The 20,994-nt window shown below is 41.7% G+C and overlaps 1 protein-coding gene across 8 annotated transcripts in view; it reads left to right on the top strand.

Moving 5' to 3' along the window:
• ZNF75D (zinc finger protein 75D) overlaps positions 1-20,994 on the top strand; it is a 63,851-nt gene that overhangs the window by 39,121 nt on the left and 3,736 nt on the right. For 4 of the 8 annotated variants that reach the window (XM_072816846.1, XM_072816854.1, XM_072816853.1 and 1 more), the window contains 2 exons: positions 11,807-11,884; positions 20,374-20,757. In XM_072816846.1, coding sequence (XP_072672947.1) covers positions 11,807-11,829 — 23 coding nt within the window. In that variant the 3' untranslated portion in view covers positions 11,830-11,884; positions 20,374-20,757. Of the gene's footprint in view, positions 1-11,806; positions 11,885-20,373; positions 20,758-20,994 lie in introns of those variants that run through there. The other 4 variants (XM_072816848.1, XM_072816847.1, XM_072816855.1 and 1 more) reach the window with 2 other exon arrangements.

The following is a 20,994-nucleotide window of genomic DNA, read 5'->3' as shown; positions in this document are numbered from 1 at the left end:
TGTTTCTCTTTGTGGGCATGTAGAAAGAGTGAATACTCTGTAGAGCATAGGCTATATCACTCATTGGTTCATTCCACAATTATTCCTGATTCCCTTTCATGTGCCAGGCACTGTTGTAGTCAATTGATTCATAGTCTTGAAACAAGAGGACAAAATTCCTGCCCTGATGGAACTTGCCTTCTGTTAATTCTCACTTGGCTTCCTGAGCCATGGAGTCACAGGAGAGAAAAGGGGCAATTGGGGCCAGTGTCGGCTCTGGGTCCCCATGAATGTCATCATGCTAAAGTGGCAGCACACCTGTGGTCACACAGGGAAGCCCACTGTTAGACTGAACAGATGCAGAGACTGTGGATTCTCCCACTGGGTTGATGTGGGGAACATGATTTTGAGACTGCCGGGAGCATGGCTCTGGTCTCCCAGGATGGATGATGTCATGGCACTAGGACCAGGGACCAGGAAGGATCTGTCTGGGCTGTGTTAGAAACAAGCTTTTTTTTTTTTTTTTTTTTTTAAATTTTTTTTTTTAATTTTTATTTATTTATGATAGTCACAGAGAGAGAGAGAGAGAGGCAGAGACACAGGCAGAGGGAGAAGCAGGCTCCATGCACCGGGAGCCTGACGTGGGATTCGATCCCGGGTCTCCAGGATCGCGCCCTGGGCCAAAGGCAGGCGCCAAACCACTGCGCCACCCAGGGATCCCAGAAACAAGCTTTTAATAAGTTACATGAAAACCCACAACATGGAACCCCAATTTTCTGGGGCTCCAGTGTTCTGTGGTGGAGTTTCTGAACTGATGTGCTGGGAATGAGTAGCAGATGTGCTGATGTACAGATCCCTCTCCACTCACTTAGGGTTCACTGCACTGAAGGAAAGGAAGTAAAATGGTCCTCTTGAGCATGGGTTGCAAGGTATGGCCCATGCTGCACTGCTGCCCAAGATAATTCTTAAACAATGACATTTCAGTAACGTACCTGGAACCTAATCTGTGTCTACAGTGGTGACTCTACTGTCCTCCTCATCATCACTGTGATTGTCGTGTCAATACAGGGACTTTGAGGTATCTCGTCATGACTGGTTTCATCCATTATTATTTGTGTTCCTAATTGCACTCAGTTCATTCCTCTGCTGAGGCTGCTCGCATGCGGCTTGAATGGTACATATCCCTGGTACCTGGGCTTTCTCAGCACCAACAGCCCTTCTTTGTCATGTTCAGTGTGTAGTTCTTTGGTTTGTTTTGTTGGAAATGGGAAATGCCATTTCTTCTGCCATTCCTCCAAAGTTCTGTGCCCCCTTTTACTAGATAACCTCAAGTTTAGAGGATCTTATTCCTATCTTCTGTTGCAAAGCATGAGATGACAGGCTTCGTGCAGTTTTCATCCAGAGCACAAAGGTCATCCCAGGATCCCATCTGTGTCCACCTGTCGTCCATGTTTGCCACTCGCTTCGCACATGGGGAGCTCTTTCACTGCATCCTAGGTTTCTTGGCTGCTTCCCACTGTCATGCTGTGGATCCTTTGATGCTGATGGGTAGCCTTTGTGGGATGCTGTAGTTCCCGCCTCCTGTAGGCCTCGAATTCCACCAGCCACCTTAACACCTTCTCTGGGCAGGCTTGCCAAAGGCTCCCCCTCTCATGGAGGAAGAGGAGAGAAAGGGGATCCGCTTTGCTTTTTAGATCCTTCACAAAGCTGGCTTATATTCTCCACTCTGTGTAACTGTCACTTCTGGTACTCGGACTTTAGCTCGGAATGAGCATCTCTTTTTTAAAAGATTTTATTTATTCATTTAAGAGAGAGAGAGAACACAAGTGAGGAGGGGCAGAGTGGGAGGGAGAAAGGATCTGAAGCAGATTCCACACTGAGCACAGAGCCAACACCGGGCTCACTCCCATAACCTTGAGATCATGACCTGAGCTGAAACCAAGAGTTGGATGCTTAAACAATTGAGCCACCCAGGTGCTCTGTGAACATCTTTCTAAATGCACTGACACCATGACTGGTGCTCTGGACATAATGTGAACTCTTGTGGTTGGTAAAGGGCTAAAGTTAATCACACATACATGAGAGGCAGAGACACAGGCAGAGAGAGACTAAGATGAGTTAGCACGACTGTTACCCTCACCTGGGAGTGGAGAGTTCTGTCTGCTGGGGTGGGAAAGTTGCACTTTGTGAGAGCACTGCCCCTGTTAAACATAAATTATGTTCATGAAAACACTTCATTCCCAACTGTTCTCTATAGCTCAGAGGTACTGTTTATGTCACTAGTGAAAAGTATAATGTTCTTGTTGAAACTACTCCAAAGGCATAAGTTATTTTGACAGAGGAAAGATCATACTTCGCAGAAGGTACATTGACCAATACTCCCTGATTTCTCCAAGAAAGATATGTACTAACTAAGGGCTGAAAAGAAGGGTAAGGATTAGAATTTTCCCACATCCATTAAATCATGATGTAAAACATGCCTAATGATATATGTCATCTAAAGTAATGTCATTGTAAGTTTACAGAAATGCTTGTCTAAACGATCCAATATCTGTTTCCAGAATAGTTTTTGTAAGGTACCTGGATGGCTCAGTTGGTTGACCATCTGCCTTCGGCTCGGGTCATGATACTGGGGCCTGGATCAAGCCACACATTGGGTACCCTACACAGTGCGGAGCCTGCTGCTATATCTCCATCTGCCCCTCCTCCAACTCATGCTCTCTCTCTCTCAAGAAATAAAATCCTGGGGGATCCCTGGGTGGCTCAGCGGTTTGAGGCCTGCCTTTGGGCAAGGGCGCAATCCTGGAGTCCTGGGATCGAGTCCCACGTCAGGCTCCCGGCATGGAGCCTGCTTCTCCCTCCTCCTGTCTCTCTCTCTCTCTCTCTCTCTCTCTCTCTCTCTCTATATATATATATATATATATATATATATATATGAATAAATAAATAATAAATATTTTTTTAAAAAAAGAAATAAAATCCTTTAAAAAAGAATAGTTTTAGGGAACTGGATGGCTCAGTTGGTTAAGCATCTGCCTTCGGCTCACATCATGATCTGGGGGTCCTGTGATTTTTTTCCTTTCTTCGTATATATTTCTTTTTTTTTAAGATTTATTGGGCAGCCCGCGAGGCTCAGTGGTTTAGCGCCGCCTTCAGCCCAGGGCGTGATCCTGGAGACGCGGATCAAGTCCCGCATCAGGCTCCCTGTATGGAGCCTGCTTCTACCTCTGCCTGTGTCTCTGCCTCTCTCTCTCTCTCTCTCTTTCTCTCTGTCTCTCATGAATAAATAAATAAATAAATAAATAAATAAATAAATAAATAAATAAAAGATTTATTTATTTATTCATGAGAGTGTGTACACACACACAGAGAGAGAGAGAGGCAGAAACACAGGAAGAGAGAGAAGCAGGCGTCGTGCAGGAAGCCCAACGTGGGACTCCATCCCGGGACTCCAAGAACATTCCCTGGGTGAAAGGCAGTCGCCAAACTGCTGAGCCACCCAGGGATCCCTGTATTTATTTCTTTCTTGAAGTACAATTTGCCAACATACAGCATAACACCCAGTGCTCATCCCGTCAAGTGCCCCCCCATCAGTGCCCATCACCCAGTCACTCCAACCCCCCCCCGCCCACCTTCCTTTCCACCACCCCTTGTTCGTTTCCCAGAGTTATGGGTCTCTCATGTTATGTCACCCTCACTGAATAGTTCCCACTCATTTTCTCTCCTTTCCCCTTTATTCCCTTTCACTATTTTTTATATTCCCCAAATGAATGGGACCATATAATGTTTGTCCTTCTCCAATTGACTTACTTCACTCAGCATAATACCCTCTAGTTCCATCCACGTTGAAGCAAATGGTGGGTATTTGTCGTTTCTAATGCCTGAAAATATTCCATTGTATATATAGATCACATCTTCTTTATCCATTCATCTTTTGATGGACATTGACACTCCTTCCACAGTTTGACTATTGTGGACATTGCTGCTATAAACATCGGGGTCCAGGTGTCCTGTCGTTTCACTGCATCGGTATCTTTGGGGTAAATTCCCAGGAGTGCAATTGCTGGGTCATAGGGAAGTTCCATTTTTAACTTTTTGAGAAACCTCCACATAGTTTTCCAGAGTGGCTGCACCAGTTCACATTCCCACCAACAGTGCCAGAGGGTTCCCCTTTCGCCACATCTCTCCAACATTTGTTGTTTCCTGTCTTGTTAATTTTCCCCATTCTCACTGGTGTGAGGTGGTATCTCATTGTGGTTTTGATTTGTATTTCCCTGATGGCCAGTGATGCGGAGCATTTTCTCATGTGCTTGTTGGCCATGTCTATATCTTCCTCTGTGAATTTTCTGTTAATGTCTTTTGCCCATTTCATGATTGGATTGTTTGTTTCTTTGCTGTTGAGTTTAATAAGTTCTTTATAGATCTTGGAAACTAGCCCTTTATCTGATATGTCATTTGCAAATATCTTCTCCCATTCTGTAGGTTGTCTTTTAGTTTTGTTGACTGTTTCTTTTGCTGTGCAGAAGCTTTTATCTTGATTAAGTCCCAATAATTCATTTTTGCTTTTGTTTCCCTTGCCTTCATAGATGTATCTTGTAAGAAGTTGCTGTGGCCAAGTTCAAAAAGGGTGTTGCCTGTGTTCTCCTCTAGGAGTTTGATGGATTCTTGTCTCACATTTAGATCTTTCATCCACTTTGAGTTTATCTTTGGGTATGGTGTAAGAGAATGGTCTAGTTTCATTCTTCTACATGTGGCTGTCTGATTTTCCCAGCACCATTTATTGAAGAGGCTGTCCTTTTACCAGTGGATAGCCTTTCCTGCTCTGTCGAATATTAGTTGACCGTAGAGTTGAGGGCCCATTTCTGGATTCTCTATTCTGTTCCATTGACCTAGGTGTCTGTTTTTGTGCCAGTAACACGCTGTCTTGATGATCACAGCTTTGTAGTACAACCTGAAATTCGGCATTGTGATGCCCCTGGCTCTGGTTTCCTTTTTCAATCTTCCCCTTCGGGGAAGAATTCGGGGTCTTCTCTGATTCCACACAAATCTTAAGATGATTTGTTGCAACTCTCTGAAGAAAGTCCATGGTATTTTGATAGGGATTCCATGAAATGTGTATGTTGCCCTTGGTAGCATTGACATTTTCACAATATTAATTCTTCCAATCCATGAGCATGGAATATTTTTCCATCTCTTTGTGTCTTCCTCAATGTCTTACAGAAGTGTTCTGTCGTTTTGAGGGTATAGATCCTTTACCTATTTGGTTAGGTTTATTCCTAGGTATCATACGCTTTGGGGTGCAATTGTAAGTGGGATTGACTCCTTAATTTCTCTTTCCTCAGTCTTATAGTTAGTGTATAGAAATGCCACTGATTTCTGGGCATTGATTTTGTATCCTGCCATACTGCCGAATTGCTGTATGAGTTCTAGCAATCTCGGGATGGAGTCTTTTGGGTTTTCTACGTACAGTATCATGTCACCTGCAAAGAGGGAGAGTTTGACTTCTTCTTTGCCAATTTGATTGCCTTTTATTTCTTTTTGTTGCCTGATTGCTGAGGCTAGGACTTCTAGTACTATGTTGAATAGCAGTGGTGAGAGGGGACATCCCTGTCGTGTTCCTGATCTTAGGGGAAAGGCTCTCAGTGTTTCCCCATTGAGAATGTTATTTGCTGTGGGCTTTTCGTAGATGGCTTTTAAGATGCTGAGGAATATTCCCTCTATTCCTATACTCTTAAGAGTTTTGATCATGAATGGATGCTGTCTTTTGTCAAATGCATTCTCTGCATCTATTGAGAGGATCATATGGTTCTTGTGTTTTCTCTTGTTGATATGATCTATCACGTTAATTGCTTTACGAGTGTTGAACCAGCCTTGCATCCCGGGGATAAATTCCACTTGGTCATGGTGAGTAATCTTCTTAATGTATTGTTGGATCCTATTGGCTAGTATCTTGTTGAGAATTTTTGCATTTGTGTTCATCAGGGATATTGGTCTATAATTCTCCTTTTTGGTGGGGCCTTTGTCTGCTTTTGGAATTAAGGTGATGGTGGCCTCATAGCATGAGTTTGGAAGTATTCCATCCCTTTCTATCTTTTGGAACAACTTTAGTAGAATAGCTATGGTTTCTTCTTTAAAAGTTTGATAGAATTCCCCAGGGAAGCCATCTGCTCCTAGACCTTTGTGTCTTGGGAGGTTTTTGATGACTGCTTCAATTTCCTCCCTGGTTATTGTTCAGGTTTTCTATTTCTTCCTCTTCCAGTTTTGCTGGTTTGTGGTTTTCCAGAAATGCGTCCATTTCTTCTAGATTGCCTAATTTATTGGCGTATAGCTGCTCATAATATGTTTCAAAAATCAGTGGTGTTTCCTGGGTATTGGTTGTGTCTCTCCTTCTTCATTTGTGATTTTATTAATTAGAGTCTTTTCTCTTTGGTTTTTAATAAGGCTGGCTAATGGCTTATCTATCTTATTAATTCTTTCAAGGAACCAACTCCTGGTTTTGTTGATCGGTTCTACAGTTCTTCTGGTCTCTATTTCATTGTGTTCTGCTCGAATCTCTATTAACTTCTTCTGCTTGGTGTAGGTTTTATTTGCTGTTCTTTCTCCAGTTCCTTTCGGTGCAAGGTTAGCTTGTGTATTTGAGTTTTTTCCAATTTTGTGAGGGATGCTTGAATTGTGATGTATTTCTCTCTCAGGACTGCTTTTGCTGTATCCCAAAGATTTTGAATGGTTGTATCTTCATTCTCATTAGTTTCCATGAATCTTTTAAATTCTTCTCTAATTTCCTGGTTGACCCTTTTCTTTTATTTAGCAAGATGCTCTTTAACCTCCACGTGCTTGAATTTCTTCCAAATTTCTTCTTGTGATTGAGTTCAAGTTTCAAAGCATTGTGGTCTGAAAATATGCAGGGGACAATCCCAATCTTTTGGTATTGGTTAAGACCTGATTTGTGACCCAGTATGTGGTCCATTCTGGAGAAAGTTCCATGTGCACTTGAGAAGAATGTGTATTCAGTTGCGTTTGGATGTAATTTCTGTAAATATCTGTGAAATCCATCTGGTCCAGTGTATCATTTAAAGCTCTTGTTTCTTTGGAGATCTTGTGCTTAGAAGATCTGTCATTTGCAGAAAGCGCCGCATTGAAGTCTCCGAGTAAAAGTGTATTATTATCTAAGTATGTGTTTACTTTGGTTATTAGTTGATTGATATACTTGGCAGCTCCCACATTAGGGGCATAAATATTCATGATTGTTAGGTCCTCTTGTTGGATAGATCCTTTAAGTGTGATATAGTGTTCCTCTTCATCTCTTACTACAGTCTTTGGGATAAACTTTAGTTTATCTGACATGAGGATTGCTATACCTGCTTTCTTTTGAGGACCATTTGAATGATAAATGGTTCTCCAACCTTTCATTTTCATGCTGTATGTGTCCTTAGGTCTAAAATGAGTCTCTTGTAGACAGCAAATAGATGGGTCTTGCTTTTTTATCCAGTCTGAAACCCTGCGTCTTTTGATGGGATCATTAAGCCATTCACGTTCAGAGTTACTATTAAAAGATATGAATTTAGTGTCATCATGATACCTATTCAGTCCCTGTTTTTGTGGATTAGTTCTTTGGGCATCCTCTTTCTTTTACAGAGTCCCCCTTAGTATTTCTTGCAGAGCTGGTTTGGTGGTCACATATTCTTTCAGTTTCTGCCTATCTTGGAAGCTCTTTATCTCTCCTTTTATTCTGAATGAGAGCCTTGCTGGATAAAGGATTCTTGGCTGCATGTCATTCTCATTTAAGACCCTGAATATATCCTGCCAGCCCTCTCTGGCCTTTCAGGTCTCTGTGGAGAGGTCTGCTGTTAATCTAATAGTTCTCTTCATATAAGTTAGGGATCTTTTGTCTCTTGCTGCTTTAAGGATTTTCTCTTTATGTTTGGAGTTTGCAAGTTTCACTATTACATGTCGAGGTTTTGAACTTTTTTTTTTGTTGTTGTTTTTGGTTTTAGGGGAGGAATCTCTCTATCTCCTGGATCTGAATGCCTGTTTCTCTCCCTAAATTAGGGAAGTTCTCACCTATGAGTTGTTCAAATATGCTTTCTGGTCCTTTGTCCTTCTAGGCGCCCTCTGGAACCCCAATTAAACATCAATTTTTCTTCTGAGGCTGTCATTTATTTCCCTTAAGCTTTCCTCATGGTCTTTTAATTGTTTTTCTCTTTTTCCTAAGCTTCCTTCCTTGCCATCAACTTGTTTTCTATACCACTCACTCTTTCTTTAACTTAATTAACCCTCATCATGGGGGCAAATCACATTTCATAATAGTCGATTTTGTCCCTCAAAAGAGTAGTGGACCTCCAGTTTTGATTGTATCTCATTTAATTGATTTTTAATTTCCACCTGATTAGATCTAAATTCTGCAGTCATGAAGTCTCTTGAATCCTTTATGCTTTTTTCTAGAGCCACCAGTAGGTTTATAATTATGATTCTGAATTGGTTTTCTGATATCAAATTGTAATCCAAATTCTGTAGCTCTGTGGCAGAGAGTACTGTTTTTGATTCTTTCTTTTGTGGTGACTTCTTCTTTCTAGTCATTTTGCTCAGTGCCTAGTGGCTAAAAACGAGCTGTATTTGTTAGAAGCAGAAACTCTTCTCTCTGTAGCATTCCAGCTGTTCTTTCTTTAAATGTCAGGTCAAATCGTATGTTTTCAGGATGATTTGAAAGTTATCTATGTAAGTTGGTGGGGACAGGTGACTTGGGGACTCTACTCTCTGCCATATGCCCCGCCCCCACCTCTCTTTCTCTTTCTCTGTCTTTCTGTTTCTCTCTGTCTCTTGCTCTCTCTTAAATAAATAAATAAATAAATAAATAAATAAATCTTTAAGCAGATGCATAGGTAGCAGCAGCAGCAAAAGCATATTTTTAAAGATTTTATTTATTTATTCATGAAACACACACACACACAGAGGCAGAGACACAGGCAGAGGGAGAAGCAAGCTCCATGCAGGGAGCCTGATGTGGGACTCCATCCTGGGTCTCCAGGGTCACACCCTTGGCTGAAGGCAATTAACTGCTGAGCCACCCAGGCTGCCCAGCAAAAGCATTTGGTAGGGTCCTCACAAGCCAAATATTTTTAAGAATGTGAAGTCATCATGCCACATAACAGCTCTTCATCCATATAAGCCCCTGCCTGATGGGTATATGTATTGCAGGGCATTATTCTTCCCATTGAGTGCTCTATAGAATTGCAGCCAAGGCCCAGTTAAGACACAAAACCAATGGGCACAAGGCAAGTGATATTGCCTGGGTCTAGCATCTGTCAGGCTTATATTGGACTTGAGACACACAATGCAATCTGGGAAACACAGATATATCCAGAAGGAGACAATGACTTAGGGTCATTTTAAGGAGGACCCCAATCTCATAATTCGACCCCTAAATGCTAACTGTTGAAATTTCCAAATTAGGAAAAATTTGGTTTGCATGTCAAGAAAGGAAATAGCACGCATGCTCCAAGAGTGTATTGATGGGTTTATCACACACACACTGAGGCTTTCTGGGATCAGGGCAGAATTCCCAAAATGGGAATTGAAATCTGTCAATAGTCAAACATTACAATGGAGTAAGATAGGGGAACCTGGGTAGCTCAGTGTTTGAGTCTCTGCCTTCAGTTCAGGTGACCCCAATACCTGGGGTCCTGGGATTGAGTCCCACATTAGGTTTGCTGCAGGGAGCCTGCCTATCCCTCTGCCTATGTCTCTGCCTTTCTTTCTGTGTTTCTCATGAATGAATAAATAAAGCCTTTTAAAAAATGGAGTAAGACACTTCATTTCAGATATTTTCTTGACAAACTCTGAAGTGGGAGTGCCTAGGGTTACACATTACAGATGAGAAAATAAGGCTTAGAGAAGTCAACACAGATGTTGTAAGTATCAACAATGGGATTTGGACACACATTTACTTTTTGTTAGTGACTGTGATATTGACTCATGCAAAGTAAAGTGGGGAACGTATGAACTAACATCAAGCTGATTTCCAAATTAAGGGAGCAGAGTATTCTTATCACGTCTGGATTCTTATAAATTAATGATGAATGCCACACCAATTATATGCAGTATATGATTACCCTTTAAATTTCAGGATGTTGCTGCTAGTATATTAACCCTGATTCCAATTGCACATAAATCTCACTTTTATGTCAGTGCCTCATATTGCATTAATAGTAATGTATGTTATTGCCTGAGGACTCACATGTACCTCTCTTCCACTGGAGATGAAGCAACACTGGAGATGAAGTCTGAAGTTTGGTGTGTATGTAAGCTATGGGATCTCGTAGTCTTGTACCTGACTCGGGGTAATGACTCCCTGGGCACCATCAGTTATCACTAGCATCAGTGCTTTAGGCTAGTGCTTCACCTGCCATACTGGTACCCATCTGGGTCACCGACAGACCTCAGGATTCCCACTCCTCATCACTGGAATTGAGCTCATGCATGGCTTCAAGGGTAGTTTCCTAGCATGCTGAGTTGTCCTGGCTAAGGTTCTCAATGGCAGATGTTGGAAGAACTTTCAGAATATTCTCTTGAGTGAACTCTAATAACTGTAGCCAAGGATGTGTCTGTTAGCCATGGTGTAGTGACCAGCTTGAGACCCAGGAGCCCTGTGTCTTTTGATACTGTGAGGATCATGAGCTTTGCCTTACCCCAAGACCTCTTCTTTGTAATTGGATGGAGAGGAATGGGACAGTGTCCTTAGGGAGTGAACTTTGCAGAAATTGAATATACATCCAACTGAGACTGCTTAAATCAGAGTTGACTGGGACATCTGGGTGGCTGTTGGTTGAATGTCCGACTCTTGATTTTGGCTAAGGTCATGATCTCAGGGTCCTGGGATTGAGTGCTGCATCTGGGTCCACACTCAGCAGGGAGTGTGCTAAGGCTTCCCTCTCCCCCTCTCCCTCTGCCCCTCCCCACGTATGTGTTCTCTCTCTGTAAATAAATAAATCTTTTTAAAAAATCAAAGAATTGACCAAGATGAATGCTGTAGACTGAACACTCCCTACATGCTGGACACTGTTCTGAGTGCTTTCATGTTACTTTGTTAATCTTCACAAATCCCTAATGGAGGAGGTCTGGTTGTCATCCACACTTTCAAAGGGGAAACTGTGGATCAGAGAAGCTAAAGGACTTGTCCAAGGTCACACAAACTTGGATTGGAAATCAAACTGCCTGTCCCCCGAGCTTATGCTCCTAACCACTTCATGTAGCAGCATTTTACTTCTGTGACCGAGCATCAATCCTTGCAACTATGACCCAGCAGGATTGGGGTCCATCAGGTCAATTTATTTTGTGACAGCAGATAAAGATGCGACATTAGCTAGCTGTGCTTGACTTAGACCACAGGAGCTATTCTGAGTAGCCACATTTCCTCCAGGAGTAACAATAGGTCTGGAAAAAAGAGCAAAGGAGAAAACAAAAATTTCCTTTCCTTTTGTCCTCCTCTTTTTTCTAAGTCCCAGAGCCTGATTGGTTAAGTGCCCAGAGGAGTCATGGTGACTCACAATGGTTCTCAGACTTTGTGACCACATGTAATGGCAAGATATGGGCACTGGTTACCACCACCTGGGTGACTTCTAGGTCAGGGCTAAATATGGTGTGTTGGAGAGAGGCACTGGAAGAGGTGGAAGCTGGTACAGATACTTGAGTACCATCTCCAGACCTGCTCTTTGCATGATCGACTGTCTTGTCCCAGACCTCTTCGTGAAATGATGCGAAATCTCTCCATTAGCACTTTCTCTGTGGGGTTCACCGAAATGTCCTAACAGTGTTCATTGCATTTCAACAGGTCTACTGGGCAATGGTCAGTGACTCTGACCTTGAGATCCAATCACCCAGTGAAAGCTGAAAAGGAACTCAGTCCCAGGTAGGATTCTCCACTCTTCCCCAAACTCTGGATCATGTTGTGGCTGTGACTCTTAGAGTTCTGCTTTCTTTATGTACCAGTTCACATAAAGGGCATGGATAATTGCAGGAATTTCATCTGAGTAGTCTGATGGCCGTATCATTTTGAAAAATATTTTATTTATTATTCACGAGAGAGAGAGAGAGAGGCAGAGACACAGGTAGAGGGAGAAGCAGGCTCCATGAAGGGAGCCTGATGTGGGACTCGATCCTGGGACTCAAGGATCATGCCCTGGGCCCAAGGCAGGGGCTAAAGTGCTGAGCCACCCAGGGATGCCCTGATGGCTGTATCATTGACATTAAAGTATGACCCACGTGGGTGCCATCTAGAGGTAGGATATGGATTTTCACAGGATATTGGAGGACTGATGGGGAAGATGTTTTGTTTGCTATGGCACTACTCTTTTGAGGGACAAAATAGACTATTATGAGATGTGATTTGTCCCCACATTGGCTGCTCCACTCAGTCTCACATAACAACTGAGGACACTGAGGCACAGATGCCTGGAAGATGGCGCCAGTCACACACTCCTTTTCTTGAGTGTCAGGGAATGCTCAGTCATCCAGATTTCTTCCCATCTCAGATAGAAACATGTAAAACCACAAAGGTACTGTGTTCTGTGATCAAAAGAGATAAACGGGTGAGAATTGTTTCCTTGGCTTTCACGAGGATCAAGCGGAATCATCCTGAAGGGGTGGAAGGATGGGGCTCTGAAGCCAGACAAGTTGGGTTCATATCATAGTTGTGTCACATGCTAGCTTATGTGACCTTGGGCCAGTGACATACCATCCCTGGGCCTCAGTTCCCTGCCCTGGATAAATGGGCATGACAGCGGCACCCACCATAGATGTGAGAAGTTAAACAAGCTGTTGTGTAGGAGACCAGAGAGTGGGTGTCAGCACGTCATCTCTCCCTCCTGAGTAAAGCTTCTTAAAGCTACAGACAAGGGTGGAGAATCTTTCCTGGCTAGGTAAGCTCTCTTACCTTGAACTGCATTTACAGGTTGGTTCCCTGTTCCTTTGATTTGGGGTTTGGTACTTTTCTTCTGAACTCCAGTGCCTTTCCCTTGGAGGAGACAGGCAGAGCAAATGAATGTGGGCCAACCTGCCTGGGTGTTGGCACCTCTCTCTGTCTCAAATGTATGCTTCTGAGGAATCTTGTTTTACTTAAAGTATTTTGCAGAATTCACTTACACATATTTTTGCATTCTTGTTGGAGAAAATACAAGAATTACATTTATAGAGATCAATTCATAAGGCCCTCAACATTAGCAGTTTGCTGTAAACTTTTCAGATCTTCTTTTTTTAAAAAAATATTTAAATTTCAATTAATTAACATTTATTATTGGTTTCAGAGGTAGAGATCAGTAATTCATCAGTTTTATATAATATCCAATGCTCGTCAAATCATATGCCCTCCTTAATGTTCAACACCCAGTTACCCCCTCCACCGACCCCCTCCCCTCTAGTGACCCTCAGTTTGTTTTTTATGATTAAGAGTCTCTTATGGTTTGCCTCCCTCTCTGATTTCATCTTTTTTATTTTTTCCTCTCTTTCTCTATGATCCTCTGTTTTGTTTCATAAATTCCACATATAAGTGAGATCATGTGATAATTATCTTTTTCTGATTGACTTATTTCACTTAGCATAATATTCTCTACTTCCATCCATGTTTCAAATGGCAAGATTTCATTTTTAAAGGCTGAGTAATATTTCATACATACACACACACACACACACACACACTTCTTTATCCATTTATCTGTTGATGGACATCTGGGCTCTTTCCATAGTTTGGCTATTGTGGACATTGCTGCTATAAACATTGGGATGCAAGTGCCCTTCGGATCACTACATTTGTATTTTTGGGGAAAATATCCAGTAGTGCAATTGCTGGGCTGTAGGGTAGCTCTATTTTCAACTTTTTGAGGAACCTCCATACAGTTTTCCAGAGTGGCTATACCAGCTTGCATTCTCACCAACAGTATAAAAGTGTTCCCCTTTCTCTGCATCCTCAGCAATATCTGTCGTTTCCTGACATGTTAATTTTAGCCATTCTGACTGTAGTGAGGTGGTTCCATACAAATTTTAGGATTTTTTGGTCCAACTCTGTCAAATACATTGATGGTATTTTGATGGGAATTGCGTTGAATGTATAGATCACTCTAGGTAACATAGACATTTTAACAATTTTGTTTTTTAAAGACTTTATTTATTTATGAGAGGCAGAGAGAGAAAGAGAGAGAGAGAGAGAGGCAGAGACACAGGCAGAGGGAGAAGCAGGCTCCATGCAGCGAGCCTGATGTGGGACTCGATCCTGGGTCTCCAGGATCACGCCGTGGGCTGAAGGCAGCACTAAACTGCTGAGCCACCTGGATGCCCAACAGTTTTGTTCTTATAAATCCATGAGCATGGAACTTTTTCCTATTTCTTTGTGTCTTCCTCAATTCCTTTCATGAGTGTTCTATAGTTTTCTGAGACAGAAACTTTGCCTCTTTGGTTAGGTTTACTCCTATGTATCTTAAGGTTTTGGGTGCAATTGTAAATGTGTTTGACTCCTCAATTTCTCTTTCTTTTGTCTCATTGTTAGTGTTAATGCAACTGATTTCTGTGCATTGATTTTATACCCTGCAACATTGCTGAATTCCTGTATGAGTTCTAGCACTTTGGGACTGGAGTATTTTGGATTTTCTATATAGAGTATCATGTCATCTGCAAAGAGTTTGACTTCTTTGCCAATTCAGATGCCTTTTATTTCTTTTTGTTGTCTGATTGGTGAGGCTAGGGCTGTGTTGAACAGCAGTGGTGATAGTGGACATTCCTGCTGTGTTCCTGACCTTAGGGGAAGCTCTCAGTTTTTCCCCATTGAAAATGATATCCGCTGTTGGCTTTTTGTAAATGGCTTTTCTGATACTAATGTATGTTCCCTCTATCCCTACACTATGAAGAGTTTCAATCAAGAAAGGATGTGATGCTTTGTCAAATGATTTTTCTGCATCTGTTTCAACTGCATCTGTTGAGAGGATCATATGATTCTTGTCCTTTCTTTTACTAATGTAGTGTATCACATTGATTTGTGGATGTTGAACTACGCTTATAGCCCAGGAATAAATCTCACCTGGTCGAGGTGAATAATCCATTTAATGTACTGTTGGATCCTATTAGCTAGTATTTTGGTGAGATTTTTGCATCTATGTTCATCAGGGATATTGGTCTGTAGTTCTTCTTTTTGGTGGGGTCTTTGATTTGATGATCAAGGTAATGCTGGCCTCATTGGAAGAGTTTGGAAGTTTTCCTTCCATTTCTGTTTTTTGAAATAGCTTCAGAAGAATAGGTATTAATTCTTTTTTAAATGGTAGAATTCTGGGAAGCCATCTGGCCCTGGGCTTTTGTTTGTTGGGAGATTTTTGATAACTGCTTCAATATCCTTGCTGGTTATGGGTCTGTTCAGGTTTTCTCTTTCTTCCTGTTTCAGTTTTGATAGCTTATATGTCTCTAGGAATTCATCCATTTCTTCCAGATTGCCTATTGTTGGCATATAGTTGCTCATGATATGTTCTTTTAATTGTATTTCTTCAATGTTGGTTGTGATCTCTCCTCTTTCATTCATGATTTTTTTTATTTGGGACTTTTCTCTTTTCTTTTTGATAAGTCTGGTCAGGGGTTTATCAATCTTATTAATTCTTTCAAAGAACCAGTGCTTAGTTTCATTCATCTTTTCTATTGTTCTTTTGGTTTCTATTTCATTGATTTCTGCTCCAATCATTATTTCTCTGCTCCTGCTGAGTTTAGGCTTTATTTGCTGTTCTTTTCCAGCTCCTTTAGGCATAAAGTTAGGTTGTGTATCTGAGACCTTTCTTGTTTCTTGAGAAAGCCTTGTAATGCTATAGGCTTCCCCCTTAGGACTGCCTTTGCTGCATCCCAAAGGTTTTGAATAGTTGTGTTTTCATTTTCATTTGTTTCCATGAATTTTTTTAAATTTTTTATTTGTTTATGATAGGCACACAGTGAGAGAGAGAGAGAGAGAGAGAGAGAGAGAGAGAGAGAGGCAGAGCACAGGCAGTGGGAGAAGCAGGCTCCATGCACCGGGAGCCCGACGTGGGATTCGATCCCGGGTCTCCAGGATTGCACCCTGGGCCAAAGGCAGGCGCCAAACCACTGCGCCACCCAGGGATCCCTGTTTCCATGAATTATTAAAATTCTTCTTTAATTTCCTGGTTGACCCACTAATTCTTTAGGAGGATGCTCTTTAGCCTCCATGTATTTGAGTTCTTTCCAAATTTCCTTTTGTGATTGAGTTCCAGTTTCAAAGCTTTGTGGTCCAAAAATATGCAGAGAATGATACCAATTTTTTGGTACTGGTTGAGACCTGATTTGTGACCCGCTATGTGATCTATTCTAGAGAACTTTCATGAGCACTTGAGAAGAATGTGTATTGTGTTTCTTTAGTATGGAATGTTCTGAATATGTCTGTGAAGTCCATCTGGTCCAGTGTCATTCAAAGCCCTTGTTTCCTTGTTGATATTCTGCTTAGTTGATCTGTCCATTGGAGTGAGTGGAGTGTTAAAGTCCCCTACTATTATTGTATTATTATTGATGTTTCTTTAATTTTGTTATTAATTGGTTTATATAATCAGCTGCTCCCAAGTTAGGAACACAAGTATTTGTAATTCTTAGATCTTCTTGTTGGAAAGATCCTTTAAGTATGATATAGTGTCCCTCTTCATCCTGTACTACAGTCTTTGGTTTAATATCTAATTTGTCTGGGATCCCTGGGTGGCGCAGTGGTTTAGCGCCTGCCTTTGGCCCAGGGCACGATCCTGGAGACCTGGGATCGAATCCCACGTCGGGCTCCCGGTGCATGAAGCCTGCTTCTCCCTCTGCCTATGTCTCTGCCTCTCTCTCTCTCTCTGTGTGACTATCATAAATAAATAAAAATTAAAAAAAAAGATTTAAAAAAATATCTAATTTGTCTAATATGTCTAATATGAGGATTGCTATTCCAATTTTCTTTTGAGGTCCATTAGCACAATAAATGGTTCTCCACCCCCTCACTTTCAATCTGGAGGTATCTTTGGGTCTAAAATGAGTTTGCAGACAGCATATTGATGAGTCTTGCTCTTTTATCCAATCTGATATGTTGTGTCTTTTGATTGGGGCATTTTGCCCATTTACATTCATGGTAACTATTGAAATATATGAATTTAGTGCCACTGTATTACCTATAAAGTCACTGTTTCTGTATATTGTCTCTTTTCCTTCTTGGCCTATGTTACTTTTGGGCTCTCTCTCCATTTAAAGGATCCCAGTTAATATTTCATGTAGGGTTGGTTTAGGGATCACAAATTTTTTTAGTTTCTGTTTGTCCTGGAAGCTTTTTAAAAAAGATTTTATTTATTCATTTGAGAGAGAAGGAGGGAGAGCAGAGGGAAGGGCAGAAGCAGAGGGATGAGCAGGCTCCCCCAATGAGCAGGGAGCCTGATGCATGGGTCTTAATCCCAGAACTCTGGGATCAAGACCTGAGCCTAAGGCAGATGCTTAATTGACTGAGCCATCCAGGCACTCCTGTCCTGGGAGCTTTTTTATCTCTCCTATTTTGAGTGACATCCTAGCTGGATAAAGTACTCTTCACTGCATATTTTTCTCACTTAGCACACTGTATATATCATGCCAGTCCTTTCTGGCCCACCAGGTCTCTGGGGTACGTCTCCTGCCAGTCTAATGTTTCTACCCTTGTAGGTTATGGATCCCTTGTCTAAGCTGTTTTCAAGATTTTCTATTTGTGTCTGAGATTTGCAAGTTTCACTAGTATATGTCGGGGTGTTGACCTATTTTTATTTATTTTTTAAAATTCTTTTATTTATTCATGAGAAACACACAGAGAGAGAAGCAGAGACACAGGCAGAAGGAGAAGCAGGCTCCATGCAGGGAGTCTGATGTGGGACTCAATCCCAGGACTCTGAGATCACATGCTGAGCCACAGGCAGATGCTCAACCACTGAGACACCCAAGCATCTCCTTTTTACTGATTTTGAATGAGGTTCTCTGCCTCCTGGACCTGGATGCCTGTTTCTTTCCCTGGATTAGGGAAGTTTTCTGCTATAATTTGCTCCAATATACCTTTTGCCCCTCCTCCTTCTTCTTCTTTAGGATCCCAATTATTCTAGTATTTTTTTACTTTATGGTATCACTTATCTCCCAAATTCTCCCCTTGTGAGCCAGTAGTTCTTTTTTTTTAAACTTTATTTTTGTTTATTTATTTATGATAGTCACACAGAGAGAGAGAGAGAGAGAGAGGCAGAGACATAGGCAGAGGGAGAAGCAGACTCCATGCACCAGGAGCCCGGCGTGGGATTCGATCCCGGGTCTCCAGGATCATGCCCTGGGCCAAAGGCAGGCGCCAAACCGCTGCGCCACCCAGGGATCCCGAGCCAGTAGTTCTTTATCTCTCTTTTTCTCAGCTTCTTTATACTCCATTGTTTTGTCTTCTATATCACTAATTCTCTCTTCTGCCTCATTTATCCTAGCAGTTAGTCTCCATTTTTTTAAAGATTTTATTCATTTATTCATGAAAGACAGAGACAGAGAGAGAGAGAGAGAGAGAGAGAGAGGCAGAGACACAGGCAGAGGGAGAAGCAGGCTCCATGCAGGGAGCCCAATGTGGGACTTGATCCCAGGACTCCAGGATCATGCCCTGGGCCAAAGGCAGGCACCAAACTGCTTAGCCACCAGGGATCCTTTTTATTGCATCTCATTAATAGCCTTTTGGTTTCAACTTGATTATATTTTAGTTCTTTAATTTCTCCAGAAAAGGATTCTCTAGTGTCTTCCATGTTTTTTCAAGACCACCTAATATTTCAGATCTTGTTCGTTGTTTTTACTTTTATCTGTATAGATGACCCTGTGAAGAAAAAACAGAGGGCATAAGATACATACTGTTTTTCAAGTTTCTTTCTTAAGTTACCACTTCTTGGAGATCATTTCCATGTTGGTGCATAGAGGATCCCTTTTACCCTTCTTTAAAAATTTTATTTATTTATTTGAGTGAGAAAGAGAGATAATGAGAAAGGGGGAGGGGCAAAAGGAGAAACAGACTCCCTGCTGAGTGGGAACCCAATGTGGGGCTCAATGTGGGGCTCGATTCCAGGATCCTGGGATCATGACCTGAGCTGAAGGCAGATGCCCAAGCGACTGAGCCATCCAGGGGCCTCCCTCTTACCCTTTTAAATAGCTGAATCTTATTTCATATTATTGAGATATAGAGCTTATTTACATAAGGAAATTTGAAAAATTGCCTGTGTCTTCTTAAGTCAATGTCTCTGGAATAGCCAAGTCATTCACTTAGATGTTTTACCAAAAACTAAGGTTAGATATGAATTAAAGACATAAAAAAAGATATTGCATACTTCTCCAAGAATAAAATATGAAATAATGGAAATAACATATCCAGTTCACACTGGCCACAAAACACATGTGAATTTCATATCTTATTTTAATTTTTTATATTATATATTTTTATTGGAGTTCAAATTTCATATTTTATTATTTAATTTTATATTTTAAGATTTTATTTATTGTGAGAGAGTATGTGTAGGAGGAGGGGCAAAGGGAGAGGGAGAGGGACAAGTAGACTCCCCACTGAGTGGGAGTCTGATGTGAGGCTCAATACTAGGACCCTGAGATCATAACCTAATCTGAAAACAGATGCTTAACTGACTGAGCCACCTAGGTGCCCCATTTTTTTTAATAGAGGGAAATATGCACGAAACTTTTTTATGAGTCAACTGTTTTGATGCTAAAAATACCATTTCTTGGGGATGCCTGGGTGGTTCGGTTGGTTGAGAGTCTGCCTCTTGGTTTCAGCTTGGGTTATGATCTCAGGGTCGTGGGATTGAGCCCAGCTTAGGGCTCTGCGCTCAGTGTGTCTGCTTGTCCCTCTCCCTCAGCTCTTCCTCCTGCTCTCTATCTCTCTCTCTCTCACTCTCTCAAAGAAATAAACAAAATATTTTTTAAAAATACCATTTCTTGCTGGAGTGGAACATTAATTACTGTGATCTTAAAATTTTTTTTTGCAAAACAAATCCATGAATTCAGTGCAAGCACAGTCATGAACTGTACTAGGTTTTATTTTGCCATGAAATAAAATGAGCTGATTAGTCAATTAAATGATGGAGAACATATGTGGGAGTAGCTGTTGATGGTGAGCTTGCCATAAAAGAGATGAAAATCAACACTATAAGCTTAGCAATTAAAATAGGAATTGAAAATATGGCAGTGGAGCAGAATAGATTCTGACAGAATGGGAGATATGACAAGGTTGGTATTTCCAAACAGATTGTGCCCCAAAGCAACATTCTCTGACCATGCTGGAAAATGTGTGTGGTGAGGAGGTGGCAGGGGGAAGAGGCCCTGGGCCCAACTGGATCAACTGGGTTTCATCATCTTTTTCAGACTTCCTTGGTTGTATTCCTTCCAAAGCCATCTGTAGCATCAGCCAGTCATGGAGAAAGGATGCTCTGAAGTCAGTCCCAGCACACCCATACCGAGCATCAAGAGGAAGGCAGATGAATACTTAAAATCCATTTTGTCCTCCAAAAACGTGCTGAGCTTTCTACTTGGTAGGCAACTAGGGAGCCACAAAAATGATCTGGATCTGTCAAAGTGGCTATGGATGCTGACACGAGCCACACCAGGGTGGAGGTGACCTTTGCCAAAAAACCACATAACTTACCTGCTTACGCCTGCCAGCAATTTTGGAAAATGCATAAAAAAGGCTTAGAATAACAAACTCTTGCCTTGCTTCAGCTGTTAAAATAAAAGCTGCATTTTCACTTCTATGGTTTGATACGTTTTTATGCCCAAGCAGCTTTCTTGGGTTAGTTAAACCAAACAGGGAATTCCATTCAATGGAATGCAATGGAACCAATGCTAGAATTGTATGCAGGAGCTCTCAGTCTGGGAGGCTGGAAGATCACACGGCAAGTCACAATTCTTCCACCTTTAGCCTGAAACAAAAGCAAGGGGGCAGTGATGTGGAATTGGTCCCCCACCCCCACCCCCCCGGAACCTAGA

The sequence above is a fragment of the Canis lupus genome, chromosome X (genome assembly GCF_048164855.1).
Source record: "Canis lupus baileyi chromosome X, mCanLup2.hap1, whole genome shotgun sequence".
Classification (NCBI taxonomy): Eukaryota; Metazoa; Chordata; class Mammalia; order Carnivora; family Canidae; genus Canis; species Canis lupus.
This window is presented reverse-complemented; position numbering and strand designations above follow the sequence as displayed.